Source organism: Papio anubis, chromosome 13 (assembly GCF_008728515.1).
Source record: "Papio anubis isolate 15944 chromosome 13, Panubis1.0, whole genome shotgun sequence".
Classification (NCBI taxonomy): domain Eukaryota; kingdom Metazoa; phylum Chordata; class Mammalia; order Primates; family Cercopithecidae; genus Papio; species Papio anubis.
In genome coordinates, this window is record NC_044988.1 from 35,594,550 (window position 1) to 35,618,228 (window position 23,679).

Below are 23,679 nucleotides of genomic sequence, written 5' to 3' on the forward strand. Positions count from 1 at the left end.
GATCCAAGCTCCAAGTCCCGATGTCTGTTCTGCTCCCACTCTGGGCCCATAGCAAGGACTCGTATCTGGTTCTCAGTTCCAGCCTTTCCCTTCCAGGGAGACTTTGTTCCCCCATCTGTTTTTCTCTCAAAGGTATCTTCACTCTCCCTTCTCACAGCTTAAAATCATGTTGTTTTTGTAGCTAAAAAGAAAATATAACTACAACCTACTGAAGCAGCCCCCTCCTCCCTCACTACCAAACTCCCCGCAAACATGGAATCCTTCTCCCCTCTCCTTCCCGACCTCCATCCATATCTCGGCCTATTTCCATCCAGCGTCTGCCTCACCATTGTACCCAAACTACTTTCAAAGGCTACCAAAGGCTTCCTAATTGTTACAGACAAAGGTTCCTTTTAAGACTCATAATTTAAAATCAGATGTCAATCATACCTCAGTAAAAGTGGAAAAAATCTAAATAAATACACTTAGGTAAGATTAAATCAGCCACCTGCCCTTTACAGTGTCTCTCCTTACTATGCGTCATCACGTGCATTTGTCTGTTGACTGCTAGAGAAACAAAGCAGGCGCAGCCTCCACCCTCTCCTGGACCCTGGAGTCAGATGGACAGAGCCAGACAATACCCAGTGGGAGAGCAGCTGCTCCGGGGTGGGGTCGGGAGTGGGCAAGAGGAAGGAGTGGAGGCTGCAGGGAGGAGGTGGAGCCACACGGCAGCAGGAGGGCCAGGCAGGGGTGGGGAGGGAGACGCACTGTGCCAAGTGCTGCCAGGGTTCTAAAGCCGCCTCAGGTGTGGAGTGCCCCTCACCAGGCACCCGACTTCTGCCTCCCTCTTAATGTAGCCATCTACTTGAGGTGTTTTGTTCTGGCTTCTCACCTTCAATATTCTTTCCTGGGGCCTCACCGCTTCCAAGACTCAGCTATGAGGTTCTGAGCCCACAGCCCAGTGTGTAAAAGGCTGCCTGGTTTTTAGTTCCCTCCCATCACTTCCAGGGTGACTTTGTTCCCCTGCCTATTATTCCCTCTGTTGTAAGCCCTAGAGGCTAACCTTAAATCACAGGTGTGATTACAGGATTGAGGGTGTGAGCCACCACCCCAGCCCCTTGCTGCCTCTAAGGCATGTTTCCCCCTTGTGCTGTCTTAATGATTGTAACAGTCTCTTCATGAATCCCTACACTCTCCTGCTCAAAAACCATTAATGGTTATTGTCCAGCTCAAGGGTGAAGTCCAGAGCCTTCCAAGACCTTCAAGGCCCCACGCTACCTTTGCAGCTTCATCGTCATTTGCTCCCTCTCCATCATCCATCCTTCACTCCAGACCAGACAGCTTCCTTTTCTCTGGTTTGCTCCTGGGTCTCTGCTTACTCAGGCTCTCATTGGCTACACTGGCTTCCGGGCCCATCTCAAATGGCTCCAGCGAGAAGTCACTCTCAACCATTCCATCCTGCCTCTACCCAGTCTGAGTTACTCTACTCTTTCGAAGCATATCCATAGCACTTTGTAAATAATTAGCTCATAGTATTTACGTACACATTTCAGTGTTGTGGACTCTTTATTGACCCAGGCTGCTGTGTAGACTAGGAGCCTAGGAGAAACTTGCATATAGTAATGTCCCTAAACTGTTAACTACAGTGGAGTTATGGCTGGGTGCAGTGGCTCACGCCTATAATCCCAGCACTTTGGGAGGCCAATACAGGTGGATCACCTGAGGTCAGGAGTTCGAGACCGGCCTGGCCAACATGGTGAAACCCCGTGTCTACTGAAAATATAAAAATTAGCCGGGCGTGGTGGTGCACACGTGTAGTCCCAGCTACTCAGGAGGCTGAGGCAGGAGAATCACTTGAACCCGGGAGGCAGAAGTTGCAGTGAGCCAAGATCCTGCCACTGGACTCCAGCCTGGGTGACAGAGCAAGACTCCATCTCAAAAATAAAAAAATAGGCCGGGTGCGGTGGCTCAAGCCTGTAATCCCAGCACTTTGGGAGGCCGAGACGGGCGGATCACGAGGTCAGGAGATCGAGACCATCCTGGCTAACACGGTGAAACTCCGTCTCTACTAAAAAAAACTATAAAAAACTAGCCGGGCGAGGTGGCGGGCGCCTAAAGTCCCAGCTACTCGGGAGGCTGAGGCAGGAGAATGGCATAAACCCAGGAGGCGGAGCTTGCAGTGAGCTGAGATCCGGCCACTGCACTCCAGCCTGGGCGACAGAGCGAGACTCCGTCTCAAAAAAAATAAATAAAAATTTTAAAAAATAAAATAAAAATAAAAAAATAAAATAAAATAAAATTAACCAGAGTTATTTCCAAGAACTCTCTACTATTGTCTGATACGTGCTAAGAAACAGAAGTCTCTTACCCAGGTCAGAAAAGCACATCTAGATCACACTTAGTTTGGCCAAGAAAAAACCAAAGTAATGATAGATTAAAGTTGATACTTGCCTCTTGCACCCCTGAAAAGAATTCTGTAGTGTTTTTCTAATCGCTTGGCCATGTAGTTGGCATTTAATATCGCAGTTTCTGTGGCCTGTTTAAGGCCCTTGCCTCCCATCATCTGCAACAGAGGGAAAAAGAGCCATTAGCCATTGAACGGGCAAACACAAAGGTCAAGACACCAACCAAAAGACATCCCCAGATAAATTCCACCCACAAAGGAAGGCAGCTCACAATGACTCTGGAGTAAAGATGAGTGGAAAATTCCAACAAGGACATCTGTCAGATCCCTCTAAGCCTGTAATACATTTTTGTTTTCCTCTTTTAATAGTAGTTTTATGTTTTTTATTATAGTAGCAAAGTCTACAACAGAGCAAGTTGACTACTGACTACTGTGTTATCTAAAGAGAGAAAAGAATTGTTCTCATATTACATGTGTTTTGGAGTTTTTTGTTTACTATGAATTTGAGAGATCTTGATAATTGCCAGGAATCTCATGGGATCTGGGCCAATAATACCTCCACTGAAGCAATTTTGTATGGTTTATTTTCCCATTGTCCCTAGTAGAGGCTGCTTATGTTTAAAAACTGCTCAGTATTGTCCTGGTAGTTAATAGTCCCTGTGATCATAAGGGATACATGTCATCACTGCAAAGAGCTTCAAATCAAGACTGTACCAATTCTGATGGCCTGCTTTCTTCCCAGAGTGCCTCACATGTGATGGAGTTGGCATATGTATTAAATACATAATTAATGTAAAGAGAATGAGAGAACACCAAATGAAACAACGGTAGTACTTTGGTATCATTAAGGGGGTCCAAAGTTAAAAGGGGCCACATTGCTCCAGGCCAATCAAAGAAGGTTTCCTAGATTAAGAGCCAGAACTTGGCTAGAAACTTAGAAATAAGTAGAATTTGGATAGGGAAGAGAAAGGGGAAGGCATACCAGGTGAGAAGAATGGCAGAAGTCAAGGCATAGAAGGGGAGGGCACATGACTGTCATCTGGGAGTGGATGTAGGGCAAGGTGAATTGTGACTCCATTTTTAAGCCCAAACCTTCTCTAGGAAGGACTTTGACTTTGTCCAGCCAACCCCTGGCTCTCAACCTATGTCTCATGGGGGAATTTTTTTAAAATGCAGATGGCTCAAGTCCAACCCTACATATGCTCAATTTGGTTCTCCCTGGAATGGGGCCTAGGCATGTGCATTCTGAAAGAATCCCTTAAGGATTTCGTGCAGGCTAGTGAGAACCAGGTAAAGCAATAGGAAGCCAGGAGAGGCATGTGGGTGCCTAGGGTGAGTCTGGCAGTCCTGTAGGTGCGCCTGTGGAATTGCAGCAGGGAGAGAAGCAGCTAAAGCTAGAGTCCAGGGGATTAGTAACAACAGCCTGAAATAAGAGAAGGCCCAAGGCCAGAGGGGGCAGCTTAAACCCTACTTTATTTATTTAGTTTTTAAACTGAGGCACCGGCTGGTGTTCCAGGCATGTAGCCAAACCAACCTTGGGGCATTTATTTTCTATATGTGGGAAGTCATCTCCAACCCAAATATGCTCATACAAATAACCCAGATTTACAGAACCCAGAGATCAAAAGGGAAGTGGGAATTTGATTCTGCTTACAAAGAAGCAGACCTTTATTCTGATTGCTTGTGTTGTTTGCAAAACAACTTGAGTATCATTTTTAAAAGCAAGTGTCAGTCTCCGAGGTACCGAATTGTTCTGGCTTCCAAGAAACTTTTTGTGAAGAATCATAAATGCCATACTGTTCCAGAAATAAACAGCCAGTTCCACAGAGTCCTCTGGCATGATTTGCATAGATGCGTTTTGGGGGTGCTGTTTCAGTGGGAGCCCCCCTTCCTTTAAAGAGGGGCACTGCTTTGGGGAGACTGCTCTAATTAGCAGCCAAACAAGTGTTCCTATTCACAGTCTTGTTGGTTCAGGAGGTGGGTAGGCCAGTCTGAACAAGAACTGTAGAAAATCAACTCTGGCTCTGGTGTTTTTTGGGATAAGACAAAGGAAGGAAGCCTGTTCTCTGACTAATTATGCAGAGAGCACAGCACTACAAGCCCTAAAGGCCGAAGAGCTCTGGGAAACCACTAGAGAAGCAAATTACCGCTACTTTTCATCTTCTCCTCCGGCCCCCTCAAGAAATACATAGCGAAGTGAGATATATAGCAGGATCTCAGCAAAATGGAATAATTAGTACATGCACTGCTTTTCACTCAGAAGGGGCTATATAAATCCTGCAGGAAACCAAAGGACGCGGCCAGAACATCCATATGACTCATGGAACTTAGCTGTGTCTGGAAAAATATATCTGGCGCTTCAGTTTCTCTGATGTTAAACCCAGTCTGAGAACCCAAAGGAAGTAGTGTAATGAAGAAGAGATGAAATGATTTTTAGCTCATCTCTTTAGGAAGGTTTCTTCCACCCAGGTGATCAGCAATATTCTTTGAACCACATCTCAGATCATGAATTTATTTGTTTTTAAGCCAAGAAGGAAGTCTGCAGTCTCTGGTCCCCACCCATAGCTGACGTCCCTGCCCACCTGTACATACTCCCAGGCCTCACCTTGATATAAGCCCAGGAAATGGGCAAAATGGAACTGGAGCCCCAGGGGGCCGCGCTGACGGTTCCCACAGGGCAGGCATCCTCATTCCGCTTCAGTGAAATGATGGGATGATTGGGCAAAAACGGGGCAAGATGTTTCTTCCTGTATTTTTTTTTTAAGTGCAAATTCAGAAAATGTAAACGATTCAGTTTAATCTAATGGGAAGGTTCTGGGCCCTCCCAGGAAGCCCTGTTCTTAGCAGAGGAGCTCTGACAATGATAGGGACCCTCCACCTGCTGGGAGGCAGATGTTCAAGAAGCGATCCTTCCTTCCTTCCTCCTCTGCTGGAGGTCCACCAGCCATCAGTGTCCTAGGCCTCACCCAAGAACTGTGGTGGAGGACTTGATAGAGGCAGGCAGTCATGAAACAGTGAAGTTCCATGCTCCTCCCTCCCCCTCCCAGCCCCATTCCCTCACCCCTATACACTTTCCCAAGGTAGATAGAGGAGGGGCTGATGAGAAGATGCCCCATGGGCTGACATGAACATCATTGTCCCCACCTCCCTGACGGCTGAAGCACTGGAGCTCACACCCTTACTAGAAACCATCATCATCAAAATGAATGTCACTTTAACAGCAGTCAAACAAAACAAAACAACAAAACAAAAAAAACAAGAAAGAAAGAAAAGAAGAAAAAAGTAAGAAGGCCAAGCTTCCAGCAACTCTGAAAACTGGCTTCTTTAGCATATTTTGGGGAGACTGAAGCAGCTCAGGAAACAGCTGCTCTCATCATCATTTTCCCAAGATGATTTGATTTCAGTGTGAAAAGTTATCAACAGCTAAGAAACATTCCTTCAGTCCTACTCTGGCTTCATCCAATTATTTCTAGTAACAAGGTTTGTTTTTTCCTTACTTATGTGTTACTTATCTTAACACCTTACATCTAATTCACTTTCAATGGAACCATTAGCTGACTTTAAAAAAGAAAAAAAAATGCTTAGAAATCCAGAAGTCCAAAAGGCACTTTCTAGTGCCAATATTCCAGTTACAATACATATGCTCAGGAAAAGTTCCCTATTCATTATTCTGTTAATAAACCTGCTGTCTATGTGCAACTGGAAGCTCAGTGAGGCCAGATGTAATGGTTAATAAAATCTAATTACACTTCTCTTTGGACATCCCCTAAAAGCACCCATTTCGCTGCTCCTCCCCCAGATCCTACAAGTGCACTACACCAATGAGGGTATCCTCAATACATGAGGACTTTGATGGGACGAGTAGTCTATTGGGGGCCACTCCTTCATTCTGTCTCCAAAGCCATCCTGAAACCAGCAGCCCAGAACTCACACTCCGATGGGCCCCATGCCAGGACCACCTCCTCCGTGGGGAATGCAGAAGGTCTTGTGAAGATTTAGGTGCGAGACATCAGACCCAAAGTCTCCAGGGCGACAGATTCCCACCTACCACAAAGGCAAGGGCCAAAAGCAAAAGTCAAGAGCTTGGAAGCACCCTCCAGCATGAAGGCCATGACTGGCTGGTGCTGCCTTCTCCCCTCAGGGGAAAAGCAGGCAGAGCCACATCCATGGTGTTCACAGAAATGTCCTCTATCTGGCCCAGTTCTGTAGTCACAACCTGGCATCCTATAGGCAGAGTGCTTGCGGTTGCTATGGAAACAGCGATTGACCATTTAGCCCAATTTAGATTTTAAAATATGGATTTAAATACACCGTCTCTTCCTAATTATCCACACCACAATGGAAGAGAAGTGTCTGTAACACAAGAAGGAGCAGAACCTCCATGTTGTTGAAATAGGCAACTCTTCCCTGAGCAGTGCTACCTTCCCCTGCATGGTCGGCTTTGGTATGATGTATGTTACCGAATGGCCCCGTTGGGCACAATGATGGCAGGGCCTGCAGGGGCACCAGAGAGAAGGCTGAACTGAGAGAGAGAAAGCAAGACTGGCAGTTTTCCTGACATGATCCAGACACCAGACACAATATCCCACTAGCCTTCCCACCATTTGGGTGTTAGGACTAGTTTTGATGGTGGCCAAAGATACAGAATTCATTTATGCTACAGAACCAACAGACAATCCCTGGATTACGCTTGTGAAATGAATCAGAACCAAAGACAGAGTCTAAAATGGTAGGGGGAAAAAAAAAAAAGAGGCCAGGCGTGGTGGATCACGCCTGTAATCCTAGCACTTTGGGAGGCCAAGGCAGGTGGATTGCCTGAGCTCAGGAGTTCAAGACCAGCCTGGGCAACACAATGAAACACCATCTCTACTAAAATTTAAAAAAATAAATAAAAATAAATAAAATTAGCCAGTGTGGCGATGTGCACCTGTAATCCCAGCTACTCAGGAGGCTGAGGCAGGAGAATTGCTTGAACCTAGGAGGTGGAGGTGGCAGTGAGCAGAGATTGTGCCACTGCACTCTAGCCTTGGTGACAGAGTGAGACTCTGTCAAAAGAAAGAAAGAAAGAGACAGAGAGAGAGAGAGAGAAAGAGAGAAAGAAAGAGGAAAAAAGCAAACACCAATAAGAGTCACAAAAAGATTATATCACTCCTCTCCTGCAGGGGCTCCCAACAGCATTTCTTCAGAGGTTCACAATACATAGACCCTCTGTCCCCCAAGTAATCAGGATTGGGCCCTCTGAGCCCCCGTTTCACAGTGATAAAGCTGACGCCAGGATAAATGACTTTCCAAGGCCATGAGAGATCAACAACCACCAGTGGTCAGGTCACGGGTCTGAGTTCCCTCAGGCAGGAAGCCTCTCAAGAAGTCAGAATTTTTTTTTTTTTCACTTATCCTTTTTCTCAGTGGGAACTAAGGGCAGGCCTCTCCAGTTCCCACCTGAGCATTCATATTTGCCCCGTCTAGGTAGACCTGTCCTCCATGTTGATGGATGAGGTCACACACGTCACTGATGTTCTCTTCAAACACCCCATTGGTGGATGGGTATGTAATCATGATGGCTGCTAGGTTCTCCTTGTGCTTATCCACCTGTGAAAGAAAAGGGGTAGAGAAGGACATGGAGGGAGGATATGTTTCTTTCTTGGCCAAATCCTCGCCTTTTATTTTAAAGGATGAAGAAAGATGAAGTCTTGGTCTTTACATTCCTGGAACTGTCTCAAAGTACAATGACAGCAATAAAAAAACCACAGCCATTACTCCCTTCATAAATCATTCCAAAGAAATAATAAGATTCTGGCTGGGTGTGGTGGCTCAAGCCCGTAATCCCAGCACTTTGGGAAGCCGAGGTGGGCAGATCACCTGAGGTCAAGAGTTGGAGACCAGCCTGGCCAACATGGTGAAACTTCGTCTCTACTAAAAATACAAAAATTAGCCGGGCATGGTGGCGGGTGCCTGTAATCCCAGCTACTCAGGAGGCTGAGGCAGGGACAATTGCTTGAACCAGGGAGGTGGAGGTTGCAGTGAGCCAAGATCACACCACTGAACTCCAGCTTGGGCAACAGAGCGAGACTCCAGGTCAAAAAAAAAAAAAAGAAATAATAAGATCTTTTCAGTCTAGGTCTCTATGGTCCAGAAGAAAAGGGCTATTCACAAGATTTTTGGATATTTTGGGCCCAATTCTCTAAGGTGGTTTTCGCTTGGCTCAAGTCATCTCAATAATGATTTCAGACGTTCGTGGTTCTAGGCGTATCCATTCTCATAGTTAATCTCTCTGCTCATCTTCTCATATCCATTCCTTTCCCTTGCCTTCTGTTGAAGTTAGAATTCCCAAATTACAGCTAGATAAGAGGAGTAAGTTGTAGAGTTCTATATCACTGCAGGATGACTATCTTTAACAATATATAATTTCAAATAGTTAGAAGGAAGATATTGAACGTTCCCTCAACCCGAAGAAATGATACATGTTTGAGATAATGGATATGCTGATTACCCTGATCTGATCTCTACACATTTTATGTGCAGAAACACCACTATGTATCCCATGACTATGTACAACTATTGTCATTTAAAAAGATAAAGAACAGAGGCCAGGCACAGTAGCTCATGCCTGTAATCTCAGCACTTTGGGAGGCTGAGGCGGGCGGATCACGAGGTCAGGAGATTGAGATCATCCTGGCCAACACAGTGAAACCCTGGTCTCTACTAAAAATACAAAAAATTAGCTGGGTGTGGTGGCGGGAGCCTGTAGTCCCAGCTACTCAGGAGGCTGAGGCAGGAGAATCACTTGAACCCAGGAGGCTGAGGTTGCAGTGAGCCGAGATCACGCCACTGTACTCCAGCCTGGGCGACAGGGTGAGACTCCATCTCAAAACAAACAAAAAGATAAAGAAAAGGAATTGAAAAAAAAAGAATTCCCACAAGGAGTGTTTCTGCTTAAATAAAAGTCTCCTTCATTCTTTCCTTTTACAGAAGGCAAGCATATATAAAAGTCATGTCCCTGTTTATTTTCCTGGCCAGCATATCAGAGCAAGCATGTTTGAAAACATGGGGGTGACCAGGGAAGTCATGTCCTATATTACCATAATGGAGGGACTTAATACTTTCAACTACTGGCCCGGAACACTTGTTGGAAAAAAACTTTATGGGGCAATGGAAGGGTAGGGGTGGATCGAAGAGAGGTGCAGCGTTGTGGATTTTCAGCTTCCTTCAGAAGGCAACTGCACAGAGTTCCCAGTCTCCATGCCTAATAACACCACCATCAAAATCACATTGCTATTCGACTGATTTCCTTCCCTCTTAAGATGCAGCCGCCAGTCCGCTGGTGGGAAGCAGATATGGTTGCTAAGCAACTTCTTCCTGGAGGTTGGGAGGTTGAAAGTGGGGGTTGGTGGAAACCAAGCTGCATGCTGCCTGGAATTCAGCACGCTGGGGCGGGCACAGTCATGGATATTTGCAAAGTTGACATTTGTGTTACAATTCCTGACACAAAGATTAAGTGTGTGACTGCCATTTTGATTATTAAGTGGGGAAGGGGAGAAGGAGATGGAAGATTGGGCAGAAAGAGGCAGGCAGGTCCCGCAAGGAGTACTCTTACTACCACCATGAATAATTCATTCAGTTTTTTACACAAGCTGGAATTAGAGAATGTTGGTGGTGGGAGGGGCAGAGTAGACTCTGGTCAAAGGAAGAACTGCAGACTTTTCATTAGAATGCAAGAGAAGACGTTTATATAATCCATCAAGTTCCTGATCCCCACCACCGCTCCCCACCCCGGCCTCTCCCATCTACTAAGGAGAAGACAAGTACCATGGCCTTGAGGTGAACTGCATCAATATTCCCATATTTATCCACCTCCACAGGCTGAATCTTCATGCCTGCCATGTGGGCACTTGCTGGGTTGGTCCCATGTGCTGATTTCGGAATGAGGCAAACCTGCAGAATAGAAAGGAAGCAAAGAAAGAGAAAAATCATCATCAGACTGTGAATAATAAGAGAAAAGTACTACAACATGCCTGTAGCACAAATTAGAAACCACCTGTTTTTATTTAAGCTGAACACTAGTGCTTTAAAATCTGCTACAATTTAATTATTTGTCATTGCAAAACAACGTCCAAAAAAAAAGTTTCCACTTGAATCCCTAAATATTGTTGCCTAAAGATGCTCAGGAAATCAATAAACTCTTCCCTTATCCCAATACACTAAAAATAGGCCTGGGCTTATTCTAACCTTGTCTCAGTTAGGATACACAGAAAGCACCTTAGAAGAACATGAGATTGGAAGTTAAACTCAAGGACTCAGTGCCCACATTACAGCTTCAGTGCTCTAGTTGGCTTATCCAGGACAGATGATAATGATAGATGTAATTCCAAGGCCTCCCAGTATCAATACACCAATTATATCAATATTTATTGGATGCTTACTCTGTAATAAATTATTAGTTTCTATAAGAACCATAACGTAAGCACTAAAAATGATCAACTGAGCCAGGTGCGGTGGCTCATGCATGTAATCCTAGCACTTTGGGAGGCCGATGTGGGTGGATCACCTGAGGTCAGGAGTTCAAGACCAGCCTAGCCAACATGGTGAAATCCTGTCTCTAGTAAAAATACAAAAAATAGCTGGGTGTGGTGGTAGGCGTCTGTAATCCCAGTTACTCGAGAGACTGAGGCAGGAGAATTGGTTGAAATCAAGAGGTGTAGGTTGCAGTGAGCCGAGATTGCGCCATTGCACTCCAGCCGGGGCAAGAGTGAAACTCCGTATTTTTTTTTTTTTAAAAAAAAGATCAACCTGGTCGGGCATGGTGGCTCACACCTGTAATCCCAACACTTTGGGAGGCTGAAGTCAGGAGTTCAAGACCAGCCTGGCCAACATGGTGAAACACTCTCTCTATTAAAAATACAAAAATTAGCCAGGCATGGTGATGCACGCCTGTAGTCCCAGCTACTCAGGAGGCTGAGACAGGAGAATTGCTTGAACCTGGTAGGTGGAGGTTGCAGTGAGCCAAGATCATGCCATTGCACTCCAGCCTGGGCAACAGAGCGACACTGTGTCTCAGAAATAAATAAATAAATAAATAAATAAAAAATGATCATCCCCTGCCCTGGGTTCACACAACTGACTCACTAACAATGGTGGCCTATGAATGACTGTCTAGAGTCCAGAGATGCAGCAGAAACATGGAGAAGAGGATGTGCCTTCAGGTTAAGGAAATCAAGGGAAAGTGCCTCAAGAGCTGAGCCTGAGTTAGAGCTGACAGCTGCACTGAATTTTTATGGAAGCTGGACAGTGGGTTCAATGCTAGAATTCTCAGACTCAAATCCTCCAAACCACCATGTGGATGCAGGCTCTTGCAGAACTGATGATGACGTATCCCAGTGGGAAAGTAAGTCACAAGGTTTTCCCCAACAAAAAGCATCAAGGAGAAGCCATGATTACCCTGAAAATCATCCTCCTATATTGTATCCCACAGCCAATATTGCAACCCCTTTGAAGATACGTGGGTTGGGCATTATTAAAAATAGGCTATGAAGTTAAATCTTAGCTTCCAGCTCTTTCCTCAAAAACAGCAAAGGAGTCTACTTAAGAAAAATACACGTGTACAAAAAGAAAATGTTAGCCAAAGGCAAACATGGACTACTTTACACTCTTCTACTGTCAGGTTTGTGCCCCTTTAGAATGGCTGTTGGTCTCATACTGGTTGTGTCACATTGTCCTGAAATCGTTTTCTTGTTTGGATGCTTCCCTTTTGTAGTTAATGTTTTTCTTTAATTTCTCAGGACCCACGCTGGAGGCACTGTCCTCTCTCACAGGTATTGTTAGTCTACAAAAGGATCGTTGGATGAAAGGATCCCTTCAGGGCAGAATATTGATAAGAAGGAGAAAGGTGAATATTAAAAATAAATATAAAATATTCATAGAAAACCAAAATGAAGAATTCATACCAGGTGAGTTCTGTTGAAACACAAACATGTAAAAAAGTCAACCACCCTCTGGTACACTGAATAACAGGCTCCCAAAGACATCCCTGTCCTAATCCTCAGAACCTGTGGGTGTGTCTTTATATGGCAAGGGGGACTTGAAGATGGGATTAGGGTAAGGAAAGATCTTGAGATGGAAAAATTATTCTGGATTTTGGGCTGGGCCCTAAATATATTCTTAAGTGTCCTCATCAGAGGGAAGCAGAGGGACATGGGACCACAGAGGGAGCAGGAGATGTGCTGACTGAAGCAGGAAGCTCGAGCCAAGGAACGCAGGGGGCCTGCAGACGCCAGGAAAGGCAAGGAAACAGATTCTTCCCTGTCTCCCCCAGAAGGAATCAGCCCTACCAACACTTTGACTTTAGCCCAGTGAAACCTTCTGACACCTGGCCTCTGCAACTATAAGAAAATTAATGTGTGTTGTTTTAGGCCGCTAAGTATGTAGATATTTATCATAGCAGCCATAAGAAACTAACACACATCCTGGTGCAAGAAGTGATGGAAAGAGAAGTCTCAGTGGCTTTGTCAAGGACTCATTTATATGTTCCTGTCAGACATTTCTGGTTTTCTATGAGGATTTAGAGGACTTTAATTATTCTTTATAATGTTAATTTTTTCCTCAGTTTAAAATTGTAGTGTTGGCTGGGTGAAGTGGCTCAAGCCTGTAATCCCAGCGCTTCGGGAGGCTGAGGCAGGCCGTTCACTTGAGGCCAGGAGTTCAAGACCAGCCTAGCCAACATGGTGAAACTCCTTCTCTACTAAAAATACAAAAATTAGCTAGGCATGGTGATGCATGCCTATAGTCCCACCTACTCGGGAGGCTGAGGCATGAGAATCACTTGAACCCAGGAGGCGGAGGTTGCAGTAAGCCAAGATCATACCACTGCACTCCAGCCTGGGCGACAGAGCGAGCCTCTGTCTTGGGGGAAAAAGAATTGTATTGTTGTGAGGGATATGGAAGTAACAGGACCCAGATTTGAAGCTTTGGTTTATCCAAAGCAAGTCCAGCTTTTGGTGCATTGATGCCCATTTAGGGGGGTGCTATGTTTTCTAGACTCCCCAGGGTGCGTGGCATAGAACAGGCATAGGTCATCCTTAGACTTGCTGAATGAGCGAAGGATTAAGGAGTTCTCCTGTGCAAGGGAAACTGATGTCTTACTACTGGTAAAATCTAACAACCAAAGGCCACTACTTTGTCTCAGGCAGCTGGGAAGAAAAAAATATTCCTATACAGGTTTTGAGCTTTCTTTGGTGATGTACATATACACATAATTTGTTTCCTTTGAACAATGTTTTCCCTTTGTATAGGAAACTCAGACTCTGAACAGCAAACTTAATTGTTTTTCTTTAGAGTTTTTATTTTTTCATAAGGAGGTCTGCTGAATAAGTTAGTATTTGACTAACAAATTGAAATATTAATTATAAAGTGTTAAAGGCCATGCCTGGCACATGGTAATTGCCATATAAGTGTTTGCTAAATAAATTTGTATTCTCCCAAAGTAAACTCATAAATCAAGAAGTTAGGCATTCCATTTTGGGAACCTCTGAAATTTAACCTAAGAGAAAATGTGAAAATAACTTCAAAAAGCAGTTTGAAAGGAAAAGACCCATCAGGAGCCCAGGCACTTCTGCAGCACATGATTTCCCCACACTCCCTTTCAAAAAAGAAGGATATATTTTGCTGGATTCCATTAGAATCTATTGTGTGGGAGCAGCTGCCTCAGACATCAGTGATGTGAAAAACATCTTCCCTGATTAGTGAATACTAAATCATTTTCTTCTCTAGCTAAGAAAGTTGGCTTTAAATTAAAAAAAAATTTTTTTGAGAGGGAGTCTCACTCTGTTGCCCAGGCTAGAGTGCCGTGGCGCAATCTCAGCTCACAGCAACCTCTGCCTCCTGGATTCAAGTGATTCTCCTGCCTCAGCCTCCCCAGTAGCTAGGATTACAGGCATGCACCACCATGCCTGGCTAATTTTTGTGTTTTTAGTAGAGACAGGGTTTCGCTATGTTGGCCAGGCTGGTCTTGAACTCCTGACCTTATGTGATCTGCCCGTCTCAGCCTCTCAATGTGCTGGGATTACAGGCATGAGCTACCATGCCCGAGCTAATTAAAATTTCTGATCCAGAAGGATGCCAACATTTCCAGGGTTATGAGCTTTGTATTTCTACCAGCTCAGTGGCTGGCGGGCTTCCCTGCCTCTCCCTTTCCCCCTCTCCCTGAAGCACAGCACCCAGCCCCTCTCCCCACTGCAGAATGAAATGGCCTCTCATGACACTTCGGTGATGGCAGGATGGGCAATGGGGCCAGGAGAAACATCACACACAGTGGGTGGAGAAGGGAAGGAGGACAGGAAAACACAAAGAGAGGGAACAGGAACCAGAAAGAATCCACAAGTCACGGAAGAACCCCGTCCAGGCCAAACCCAAAGGCCCTTCATTCTTTCTCCTTGGCCTTTCCAGTTTGGTCCCCAGCTGCTGGACATTCACAGCTACTTCCTGGTGTCAGACTGGGGAATTTGGGAAATGGCGAGGGGTGGGAAGCATCACTGCGTGGAAAGAATCTGGATTTTAGCTGGCCCTTTGCCATTAGCTAGTCACCTGCCTTCTCCAAACACCGCTTTCGGCGGCCTGTCCGCTAAGCAGTGGAGGAGTGGGGTGGAGATGTCACACAGGACCGGCTGCCCCTTTCCAGCATCCCCAGGTTCCTGGGCACCTCGTGGTGAAAGATGCTAATGAAGAGGAACTCCAGGGACGACCTTGGCACATGGAAGCCATGAGGGAAAAACAGACAAGAGAGAATCTTGCATTGTTTTACTGGCTGGACACCCGGAGCTCCAAAGTTTCCTTTCTGATTCAGTGACAGTGCCGAGACTCTCAGGTCCCAAGAGCAATTATAGTTCTAAACAAATCATTCCTTAGAAAGCTGAGAATTCAGAACCACAAATGAATAAACTGGGGGGGAATTTCAGGGTCTGTGTCTGTCTGGTTGGCCACTTCACTTCTCTCTGGACTGGCAAGCAGTCCTTGACCATGACCAGGGTTTAATCATTTATTCAATTCTTAAATGGTCTGTTTTTCAAAGATCTTTAGACATGAATTCTAGGGCCAGGTGCAGAGGGTCATGCCTGTAATCCTGGTCTCCCTAGCACTTTGGGAGGCTTCCTTGAGCCCATGAGTTCAAGGCTGCAGGGAGCTCAAAAAAAAAGGGCCAGGCACAGTGGCTCACGCCTATAATCCCAGCACTTTGGGAGGTCGAGGCAGGTGGAACACCCGAGGTCAGGAGTTCGAGACTAGCCTGACCAACATGGTGAAACCCTGTTTCTACTAAAAATACAAAAATTAGCCGGGCGTGTTGGCATGTGCCTGTAATCCCAGTTACTCAGGAGGCTGAGGCAGGAGAATCGCTTGAACCCGGGAGGCAGAGATTGCAGTGAGCCAAGATTGGGCCATTGCACTCCAGCCTGGGGGACAGGGCGAGACTCTGTCTAAAACAAATTCTATTCCCCAATCAAGATGAAGGCCTGAAAAGACACACTTGTGGAATCAGGATGACCTACGCAAGGGAAGGAGGGAAAAAAATGTTGCTTCTTTTCCCCTGTTATGAAAGGGAAGTGAAACACTTTCAGCATTCTTTATTGCCAGTTCCAGACAACTAGCCATAAGTAACCTTCCAGTGGTAATAAAACCAGAAATGGACTAAGACCGGGCCACTACCACTCCACCCTACTTACTTAGGCAGCCAGCACTACCCTACATACTTTGTCTCTAACTCGCTGGTACCAGTAGATGCTTTTGCCCTGCTCTCAGCTCCTAGGCGATGCTCCTACTAAGGACTCCCACTCGACAGCTCAGTAGAAACTCTAGCATAGTACTGGCCATCAAAATGAAGGAACCAGGAACACAGGCCTCCTCTGGCACAAGCTGAGGCCTAAGTTAGGTCACTGCTATAGGCACTGCCCCAGGGGGGTGAGTGGTGCCCATTAGTACCTGCTGGTCCCCAGAGTGATCCCCAAGAGGCGGTTGGGATCCTGGAGACCAGGTTCTCATATCCAAAGCAAACAATGAAACAGGACTGTGAACTCTGCTTTATGCCTTTTTAGGTGCTTGAAGTTGAGAATCATCTAATGGAGAATTTATTTATTCAACAAATATTTTTTGAGCATACGTATGACCAGAACTGGGCTTCAGCACAACAGGGGTTACTGAAGAAATAAAAGCGTGGTCTCTGCCCTTCATCCAGGCCCAGGGCCGGGGCTGAGCCAAGGAGAGGATGCTTGCAATGGCAACATTCCTGCCCTCTTCCTCCCTCTGCTCCCTAGAGAGCAGTTCCACAGCCAACTGGCTGACGTTTGCATTCTGGGTTTGAGCAAAAGTCTTTTATCTCTGAATGTTTTCCCTCAAAATGGTCAAGTGGGATGTCTTGGAAGCAAGGATCATAATGGCTAGTTCACAGAAATTTGTTTCTTGACTATATGCTCCCTCATCTGCTTCCAAGAAGGCTTGGAGGGAGTGTCCCACAAAGGAACCCTGAGAGCTAGGACTTCTGTGCCCCATGGTGAGCAAGCGCCACCTTCTGCCATACTCACCGTTCTGTGCCCCTCTCCTTTCTGGTCTAAGTAGGCTCGGATAGTGGCCAGTCCAGCATATTCTCCCTGGGCTCCGCTTGCAAAGATAAAAAGAAAAAGATCACAGTTAGGTCTTCTGGCTTTCATTTACTCATTCAGTATTTACTGGGCCCTGGCCAGGGCTTCACTAGCATGTGACACATGGTCACTGTCCAGACACTGAGAGAAGCTCATCAAGGAGCTCTGCCGGAGTCAAAAGGTCTTGAACAATCAAAACAATCAAAGCAACAGCATCCAGTTTGTGCACTACAGCTCAACCACTCCTACCCAAAGATGGAGCTTTCTATACCCTTGCTCAGGATCACGCATTGAAAATAGCCTTTTGTTATTATGAAAAATTTCAAAACTATACCAAAATACAGAGAAGAACAAAAGGAACCACTATGTGTGTGTCAGCCAGCTGTAACAATTTGGTTTATGGTCAATCTTGTTTCCAATTATATTCCTCACTAACCACTTTCATGCTGAACTATATTTTGAAGCAAACTTCAAACATCCTACCATCAGTTCAAATGTCAATATGCAGCCTTCAAAGATAAGTATTGTTTTTAAAAATATAACTACAGGCTGGGTGCAGTGGCTCATGTCTGTAATCCTAGCACTTTGGGAAGCCGATGTGCGCAGATTATTTGAGCTCAGGAGTTCAAGACCAGCCTGGGCAACATGGCGGAACAGTGTCTCCACTAAAAGAACAAAAAATTAGCCTGGTGCGGTAGCATGCATCTGTAGTACTAGCTACTGGGGAGGCTGACATGGAAGGATCACTTGAGTCTGTGAGGTGGAGATTGCAATAAGCCGAGATGGCGCCACTGCACTTCAACCTGGGTAACAGAGTGAGATCCCATCTCAAAAAAATAAATAAATAACTACAAACACAGTGGTCACACCTAAAACAATGAACTTCAATTTTTTCCTTTTTTTCCCCTTTTCTTTACCCCTTTAAATGGGTAATGTGTCAACATTTTAACAAGGTTCAAGGAAGGCACATCTCATACATGAGCATGAAAACCAATCATCACTCTTTATAATTTCTTAGTATCACCAAATATTGAGTCAAGTGCCTGATTAGCCCCAAAAGAATGAGGCACTTTTAATGTGACACCATTCCTGGCAGTCTCAGAGTCAAATCTCCCAGGTCTTGGATGCAGATGGTTGTTAGGGGCTGGCCATCCTCATCTCAACGGTCCTGGAAGGCGCCACTTTCAGGGCATATGCAATGACTAACATTCCGGTGAGCAATGCTGACTCAATCGTAGACTGTTATTTAATGTTCCCAGTACCCCGTGCAGAAAGGGAAGGGAAATGAGTAATAGATGTATCAGTCCCATTCAAAATGTGTATGTCTGCAGAAGCTGAAGGAAAAAATTAAATACTAAAAAAAGAAACAAAAATTTAAACTTTAAACAAATGAAAATTTAAAAATAAAATAACTTTTTAAAATGTTACCCACAGGAAATAGGTGAGAATTTTTAAAAATGTGTATGTTCTCCATGCCCTCACCCCAATTTTGCACAGAAACTGAGGTCAGAGTGCTACATGGCAAATGGCCAACGGTGACAGATGAAGACTTGGGTGTGGAGTCAGCCTGCCTCCCAGAGCTACAGGCTCCAGCTAGCAGTGCTTCTGGAGACACACTGGCTCAGGACAGAAAGAAAGTTGTGGGAGCAAATGCTGATTTTCTTTCACAGCAGAATTCTTGTCTGATTGATAGAACTGGGGGGTTTAGCTAAAACCAAAAAAGAAAGAAAAGAAAAGAAAAGAAAGAAAGGAAGGAAGAAGGAGAGGAAGAGGGAAGAAGGAAGGAAGGGAAAAGAAGGAAGAGGAAAAGAAAGCGGCGCAGAGCGCGCGGCGCGCACGCGCGCGCGCGCGCGCTCCAGCTCATCAGATCTCGATCGATCAGGTCAATATAAACTCTCGGCGCTCAAAAGACAAACTCGAGGTCATAATTAGGGTTCTTATTTAAAGATCAGATCGAGAGATAAATAAAGGGATAATGCCCAGGGTAAGAGGTGTTGATGAGTAGTGAGATCATTGATGTCAAATGCTTCTCAGCCAAATCCTGCCCATTCTTCAACTGGCTACAACTCTCTGCCAAGCCTTCCCCAAAGCCACCAATCCAGCTCTTTGTCACTTCCTCAGAGAGGCCTTCCCTGAAGGCAAGAATCTTGTCAACCTTGTTCACAACTGTATTCTCTATTCCAAGAACACTGACATAAAGAATATTTGATAGATTTATTAAAGAAATAATCCTCTACCTCATCCAAATTCTCATAGCGTTTTACTTTACAATCTTATCTGACATTACCATCATATACATGTAGTGGACATAGAAAATTATTACCAATTTCACATTTACTTTGTGTGCCTGTCTTATCTCAATTAGAGCATAAGGTCTGAAAGTAGGGTCTAATACTCAGAGTTCTGTATATTCTCCAACAGGGAATATATAGAATGGTACTCTGCATATAGTAGTTCTACAATAAGTATTTAGTAAATATTTTAAAAATTGAATTCCTCCAGCACAGGCAATCAATATGAATGTCATCCTTTCCCCTACAGTAAGGAACCTCAAGAAAAACATTTTACATTTATCCCTATGTTTTTCTTATGAATTCTGTTCATCTGACTTTCTTGAAAGGCCAACCAAGGTGTAGACTAGGAATGAAGGAAGAGTCAGATTACTGGCTGAGCCAGTAGTGTAGGAGAAAGGCAACATGCTAAAGACTTGATCAGAAATGCTGGATTTTTCTCTCTCTCTCTGGCCTTAAACATCTATAAAATCAGCTATGTTTCAAAAACTCAAAAAGTGCAGGTGATATATTCAAATGTGACACAAGGATTACTACTGGGGGATTATTAAAACAAATTGTTAGTGCCACCTGTTGGTAGAAAAGTATTATGAAAAAATAATTGCTTTTCTACATAACCCAGACTAAGCAACCATCAGCAAACTATTACATACGGAGGAGAGGCTAGGTCAGTGCTTTTCTGACATCTGTTTAAAATGAAGTAGTCAATGGTCTAGAGCTGCAGGGCTGGCCAGTGGACGGGGAGCCTCAGAAACACCAAGTTTATGTGAGCATAGCTTGAACTGTCTTAGAAAAACAAGGCCTCCAGGCTGGCGCATGGTGGCTCAAACCTGTAATCCCAACACTTTGGGAGGCCAAGGCAGGTGGATCACCTGAGGTCAGGAGTTCGAGACTAGCCTGGCCAACATGGTAAAACCCCGTTTCTACTAAAAACACAAACAATTAGCTGGGCATGGTGGTGCATGCCTGTAATCCCAGCTACTTGGGAGGCTGAGGTGGGAGAATCGCTTGAACCTGGGAGGCGGAGGTTGCAGTGAGCCGGCACCACGCCACTGCACTCCAGCCTGGGCCACAGGGTGAGACTTCACCTCAAGAAAAAAAAGAAGACAAGAAAAACAATAAGACTCTCCAGTGCATGGCATTCACTCAGGTTGATGAAGGAGCTGCTGTTTAATGCAGAACAGGAAAATTGAGCAGACAACTTCTTCCAAAACTCAGATTCATTCTACAAAGAATCCACAAGAAATTCAATAGAGTAGAAAAAGTAGAACAACTGAATAACAGGTATTAAGAACTCACAAGGTGAAAACAGTTGGAGTTGATGGAATTCAACACTATTGTGATGACTATAACCTAGGCCCTTTCAGTATCAGTGTATCATCATAGGTGTGCAAGTTCAGGAGAAATACTCAATGTAAACTTAGAAAAAAAAGAATTTGTAGATGACACGGCAGAGATAGGGTGACGGTGATAGTTCAGAAGAGCTAAAAGTTATTTAGCAAGGTTAGAACAGGAGTTCAAAGAAAAAACAAATTTTAAAGATTTTAAAAATTAATTTCTCTTTCCTTTTACTAAGAACCCTAGCCAAACATATTGAGAATTAGAAATGGATGTTGTGGCTGGGTGAAGTGGGTCATGCCTGTAATCCCAGCACTTTGGGAGGCCGAGGTGGGCAGATCACAAGGTCAGGAGTTTGAGACCAGACTGGACAATATGGTGAAACCCCATCTCTACTAAAAGTATAAAAATTAGCTGGGCGTGGTGGCGGGCACCTGTAGTCCCAGCAACTCGGGAAGCTGAGGTGGGAGAATCGCTTGAATCCGGAAGGCAGAGGTTGCAGTGAGCCGAGATCGTACCACTGCACTCTAGCCTGGACAGAGTAAGCCTCCATCTCAAAAACAAACAAACAAACAAACAAACAAACAAAAAAGAAATGGACGTTGCAGACCAGGCACAGTGGCTCATGCCTGCACGCCTGTAATCACAACACTTTGGGAGGCTGAGCCGAGCGGATTACCTGAGGTCAGAAGATCGACACCAGCCTGGCCAACATGGCAAAATCCTGTCTCTACTAAAAATACAAAAATTAGCCAGGTGTGGTGGTGCGCATCTGTAATCCCAGCTATTTGGGAGGCTGAGGCTGGAGAATCGCTTAAACCAAGGAGGTCGAAGCTGCAGTGATCCAATGTTGCGCCACTGCACTCCAGCCTGGGCGACAGAGTGAGACTCAGTCTCATGGGGGGAAAAAAAAAGAACATCGTGGCTAACTTTATAGACACCATAAGCCATTTCTCAGATGGTGACTGCTTTGGAATATTTGGAGATGGGTCACTATAGCTGCATGCTTTTTATATATGCAAAAAACATGAAACCCATTTTGCAAGATTGCAGAATGCACCAAAGTAATAATTTATGGTGAACACCAGCAGTCACCAAAACTCCCACTGAGTCACATTGTAATTATATGGAGAAAACAGTATTTGTGTTCTCAAATAGAATGTTGTGTTTTTATACAAGTCAAAAGATGTCAAAAATGTGCCATAAAGAAAAGACCATGCTTGGATTCTAAAGTTTTAAAAATTGTAGTACCAAGAAATTAAGATTTATATATTTTTGAATTACCAAATATCTAGATTGACCATATCTATTTTTGTTTTAATTTTCCCTAAATATTCTGAAAATCATTTTATAGTTTTTAACACACCATTATAGTTTGTGCACGGATGGCCACCTTTAGTGTGTGATTTCAGTGAAGGTCCCATTGAAGTTATTTATAAGCAGTGGACCTATTTTACTTCTTATATTTGAACTTCTTTTTTTTTTTTTTTTTGAGACGGAGTCTCGCGCTGTGTCACCCAGGCTGGAGTGCAGTGGCGATCTCGGCTCACTGCAAGCTCCGCCTCCCAGGTTCACGCCATTCTCCTGCCTCAGCCTCCGAGTAGCTGGGACTACAGGCGCCCGCCACCACGCCCGGCTAGTTTTTTGTATTTTTAGTAGAGACGGGGTTTCACCATGTTAGCCAGGATGGTCTCGATCTCCTGACCTCGTGATCCACCCACCTCGGCCTCCCAAAGTGCTGGGATTACAGGCTTGAGCCACCGCGCCCGGCCTATATTTGAACTTCTTAAGAAGATTCTTGACTAGGCGTGGTGGCTCACGCCTGTAATCCCAACAATTTGGGAGGCCGAGGCGGGCGGATCACCTGAGGTCAGGAGTTCAAGGCCAATCTGGCCCAAATGGCAAAACCTCTTCTCTACTAAAAACACAAAAATTAGCTGGGCATGGTGGCGGGTGCCTGTAATCCCAGCTACTCAGGAGGGTGAGCCAAGATAATCGCTTGAACCCAGCAGGTGGAAGTTCCAGTGAGCTGAGATCGCACCATTGCACTCCAGCCTGGGCAACAAGAGCAAAACTCAGTCTCAGAAAAAAAAAAGAAGTTTCTCAGGGTATGTTTTTTAAAAAAATATTTTATTACTGGTATATTTTTTCAAAAATATTTTATTACATTTAAAAAGATATTTTTTCATGAAAAAAATATTTATTTTATGAGTGATAAATTATAAGTTTAAATATGAGGTGAATTTGTTCCCTTTAACTACCTATAATATCTATAGCATCTAGCACACAGCCCTTTGTACAAAATGTAACATTTAGAAGCTAAAATATACATCATCCTCCCCCAAAAGAATGATTTTCTTGTAGACATAAGCAAGATTATTCTAAAATGCATATGTAAAGGCAAAGTAACTGGAATAGCTACTTAAAAAAAAAAAAGAAAGAAAGAAACTGGCACAAATCAATTTATCTGATGTCAAGGCTTATTAACAGTAGCCCCCTCTTATCTGCAGGAAATATCTTCCAGGACACCCAGTGGGTGCCTGAAACCACGGATGGCACCCAACACCACGTATACTATGAATTTTCCTATACATACATATGTATGATAAAATCTAACTTATAAATTAGGCACAGTTAGAGATTAACAACAATAACTGAGAATAAATAGAACAACTATAACACTATACCATTATCACTATTCTTGTGCTTTGGGTCCACCACTAAATAAAATAAGGGTTACTTGAAAACAAGCACTGTGACAGCATAGCAGTTGATCTGATAACCAAGGCAGCTACTAAGTGACTGACGGGTAGGTAGCATATACACAGTGGATATGCTGGACAAAGGGCTGATTCACATCCCAGGTGGGATGGAACAAGATGCTGCAAGGTTTCATCACACTACTCAGAATGGTGCACAATTTAAAACTTAGGATGAATTGCTTATTTCTGGAATTTTCCATTTAATATTTTTGAGCCCGTTGACCATGGGTAACTGAAACTGCAAATAAGTGGGGACTATCATATATAGCTACAATAATCAAGCC

The 23,679-nt window shown here is 44.4% G+C and overlaps 1 protein-coding gene and 1 non-coding gene across 3 annotated transcripts in view; both read right to left on the bottom strand.

The window, feature by feature from the left end:
- The window catches only part of GLDC (glycine decarboxylase), a 117,675-nt gene that overhangs the window by 16,804 nt on the left and 77,192 nt on the right, over positions 1-23,679 (bottom strand). For both annotated transcript variants that reach the window (XM_031654223.1, XM_031654222.1), the window contains 6 exons: positions 16,948-17,023; positions 10,190-10,315; positions 7,823-7,972; positions 6,315-6,427; positions 4,989-5,130; positions 2,431-2,542 (listed from right to left, as the gene is read on the bottom strand). In XM_031654223.1, coding sequence (XP_031510083.1) covers positions 2,431-2,542; positions 4,989-5,130; positions 6,315-6,427; positions 7,823-7,972; positions 10,190-10,315; positions 16,948-17,023 — 719 coding nt within the window. The remainder of the gene's footprint in view (positions 1-2,430; positions 2,543-4,988; positions 5,131-6,314; positions 6,428-7,822; positions 7,973-10,189; positions 10,316-16,947; positions 17,024-23,679) is intronic.
- On the bottom strand, positions 17,924-18,025 carry LOC116270181. Its single transcript, XR_004178106.1, has one exon. It is a non-coding gene; the product is annotated as a small nucleolar RNA U13 (small nucleolar RNA).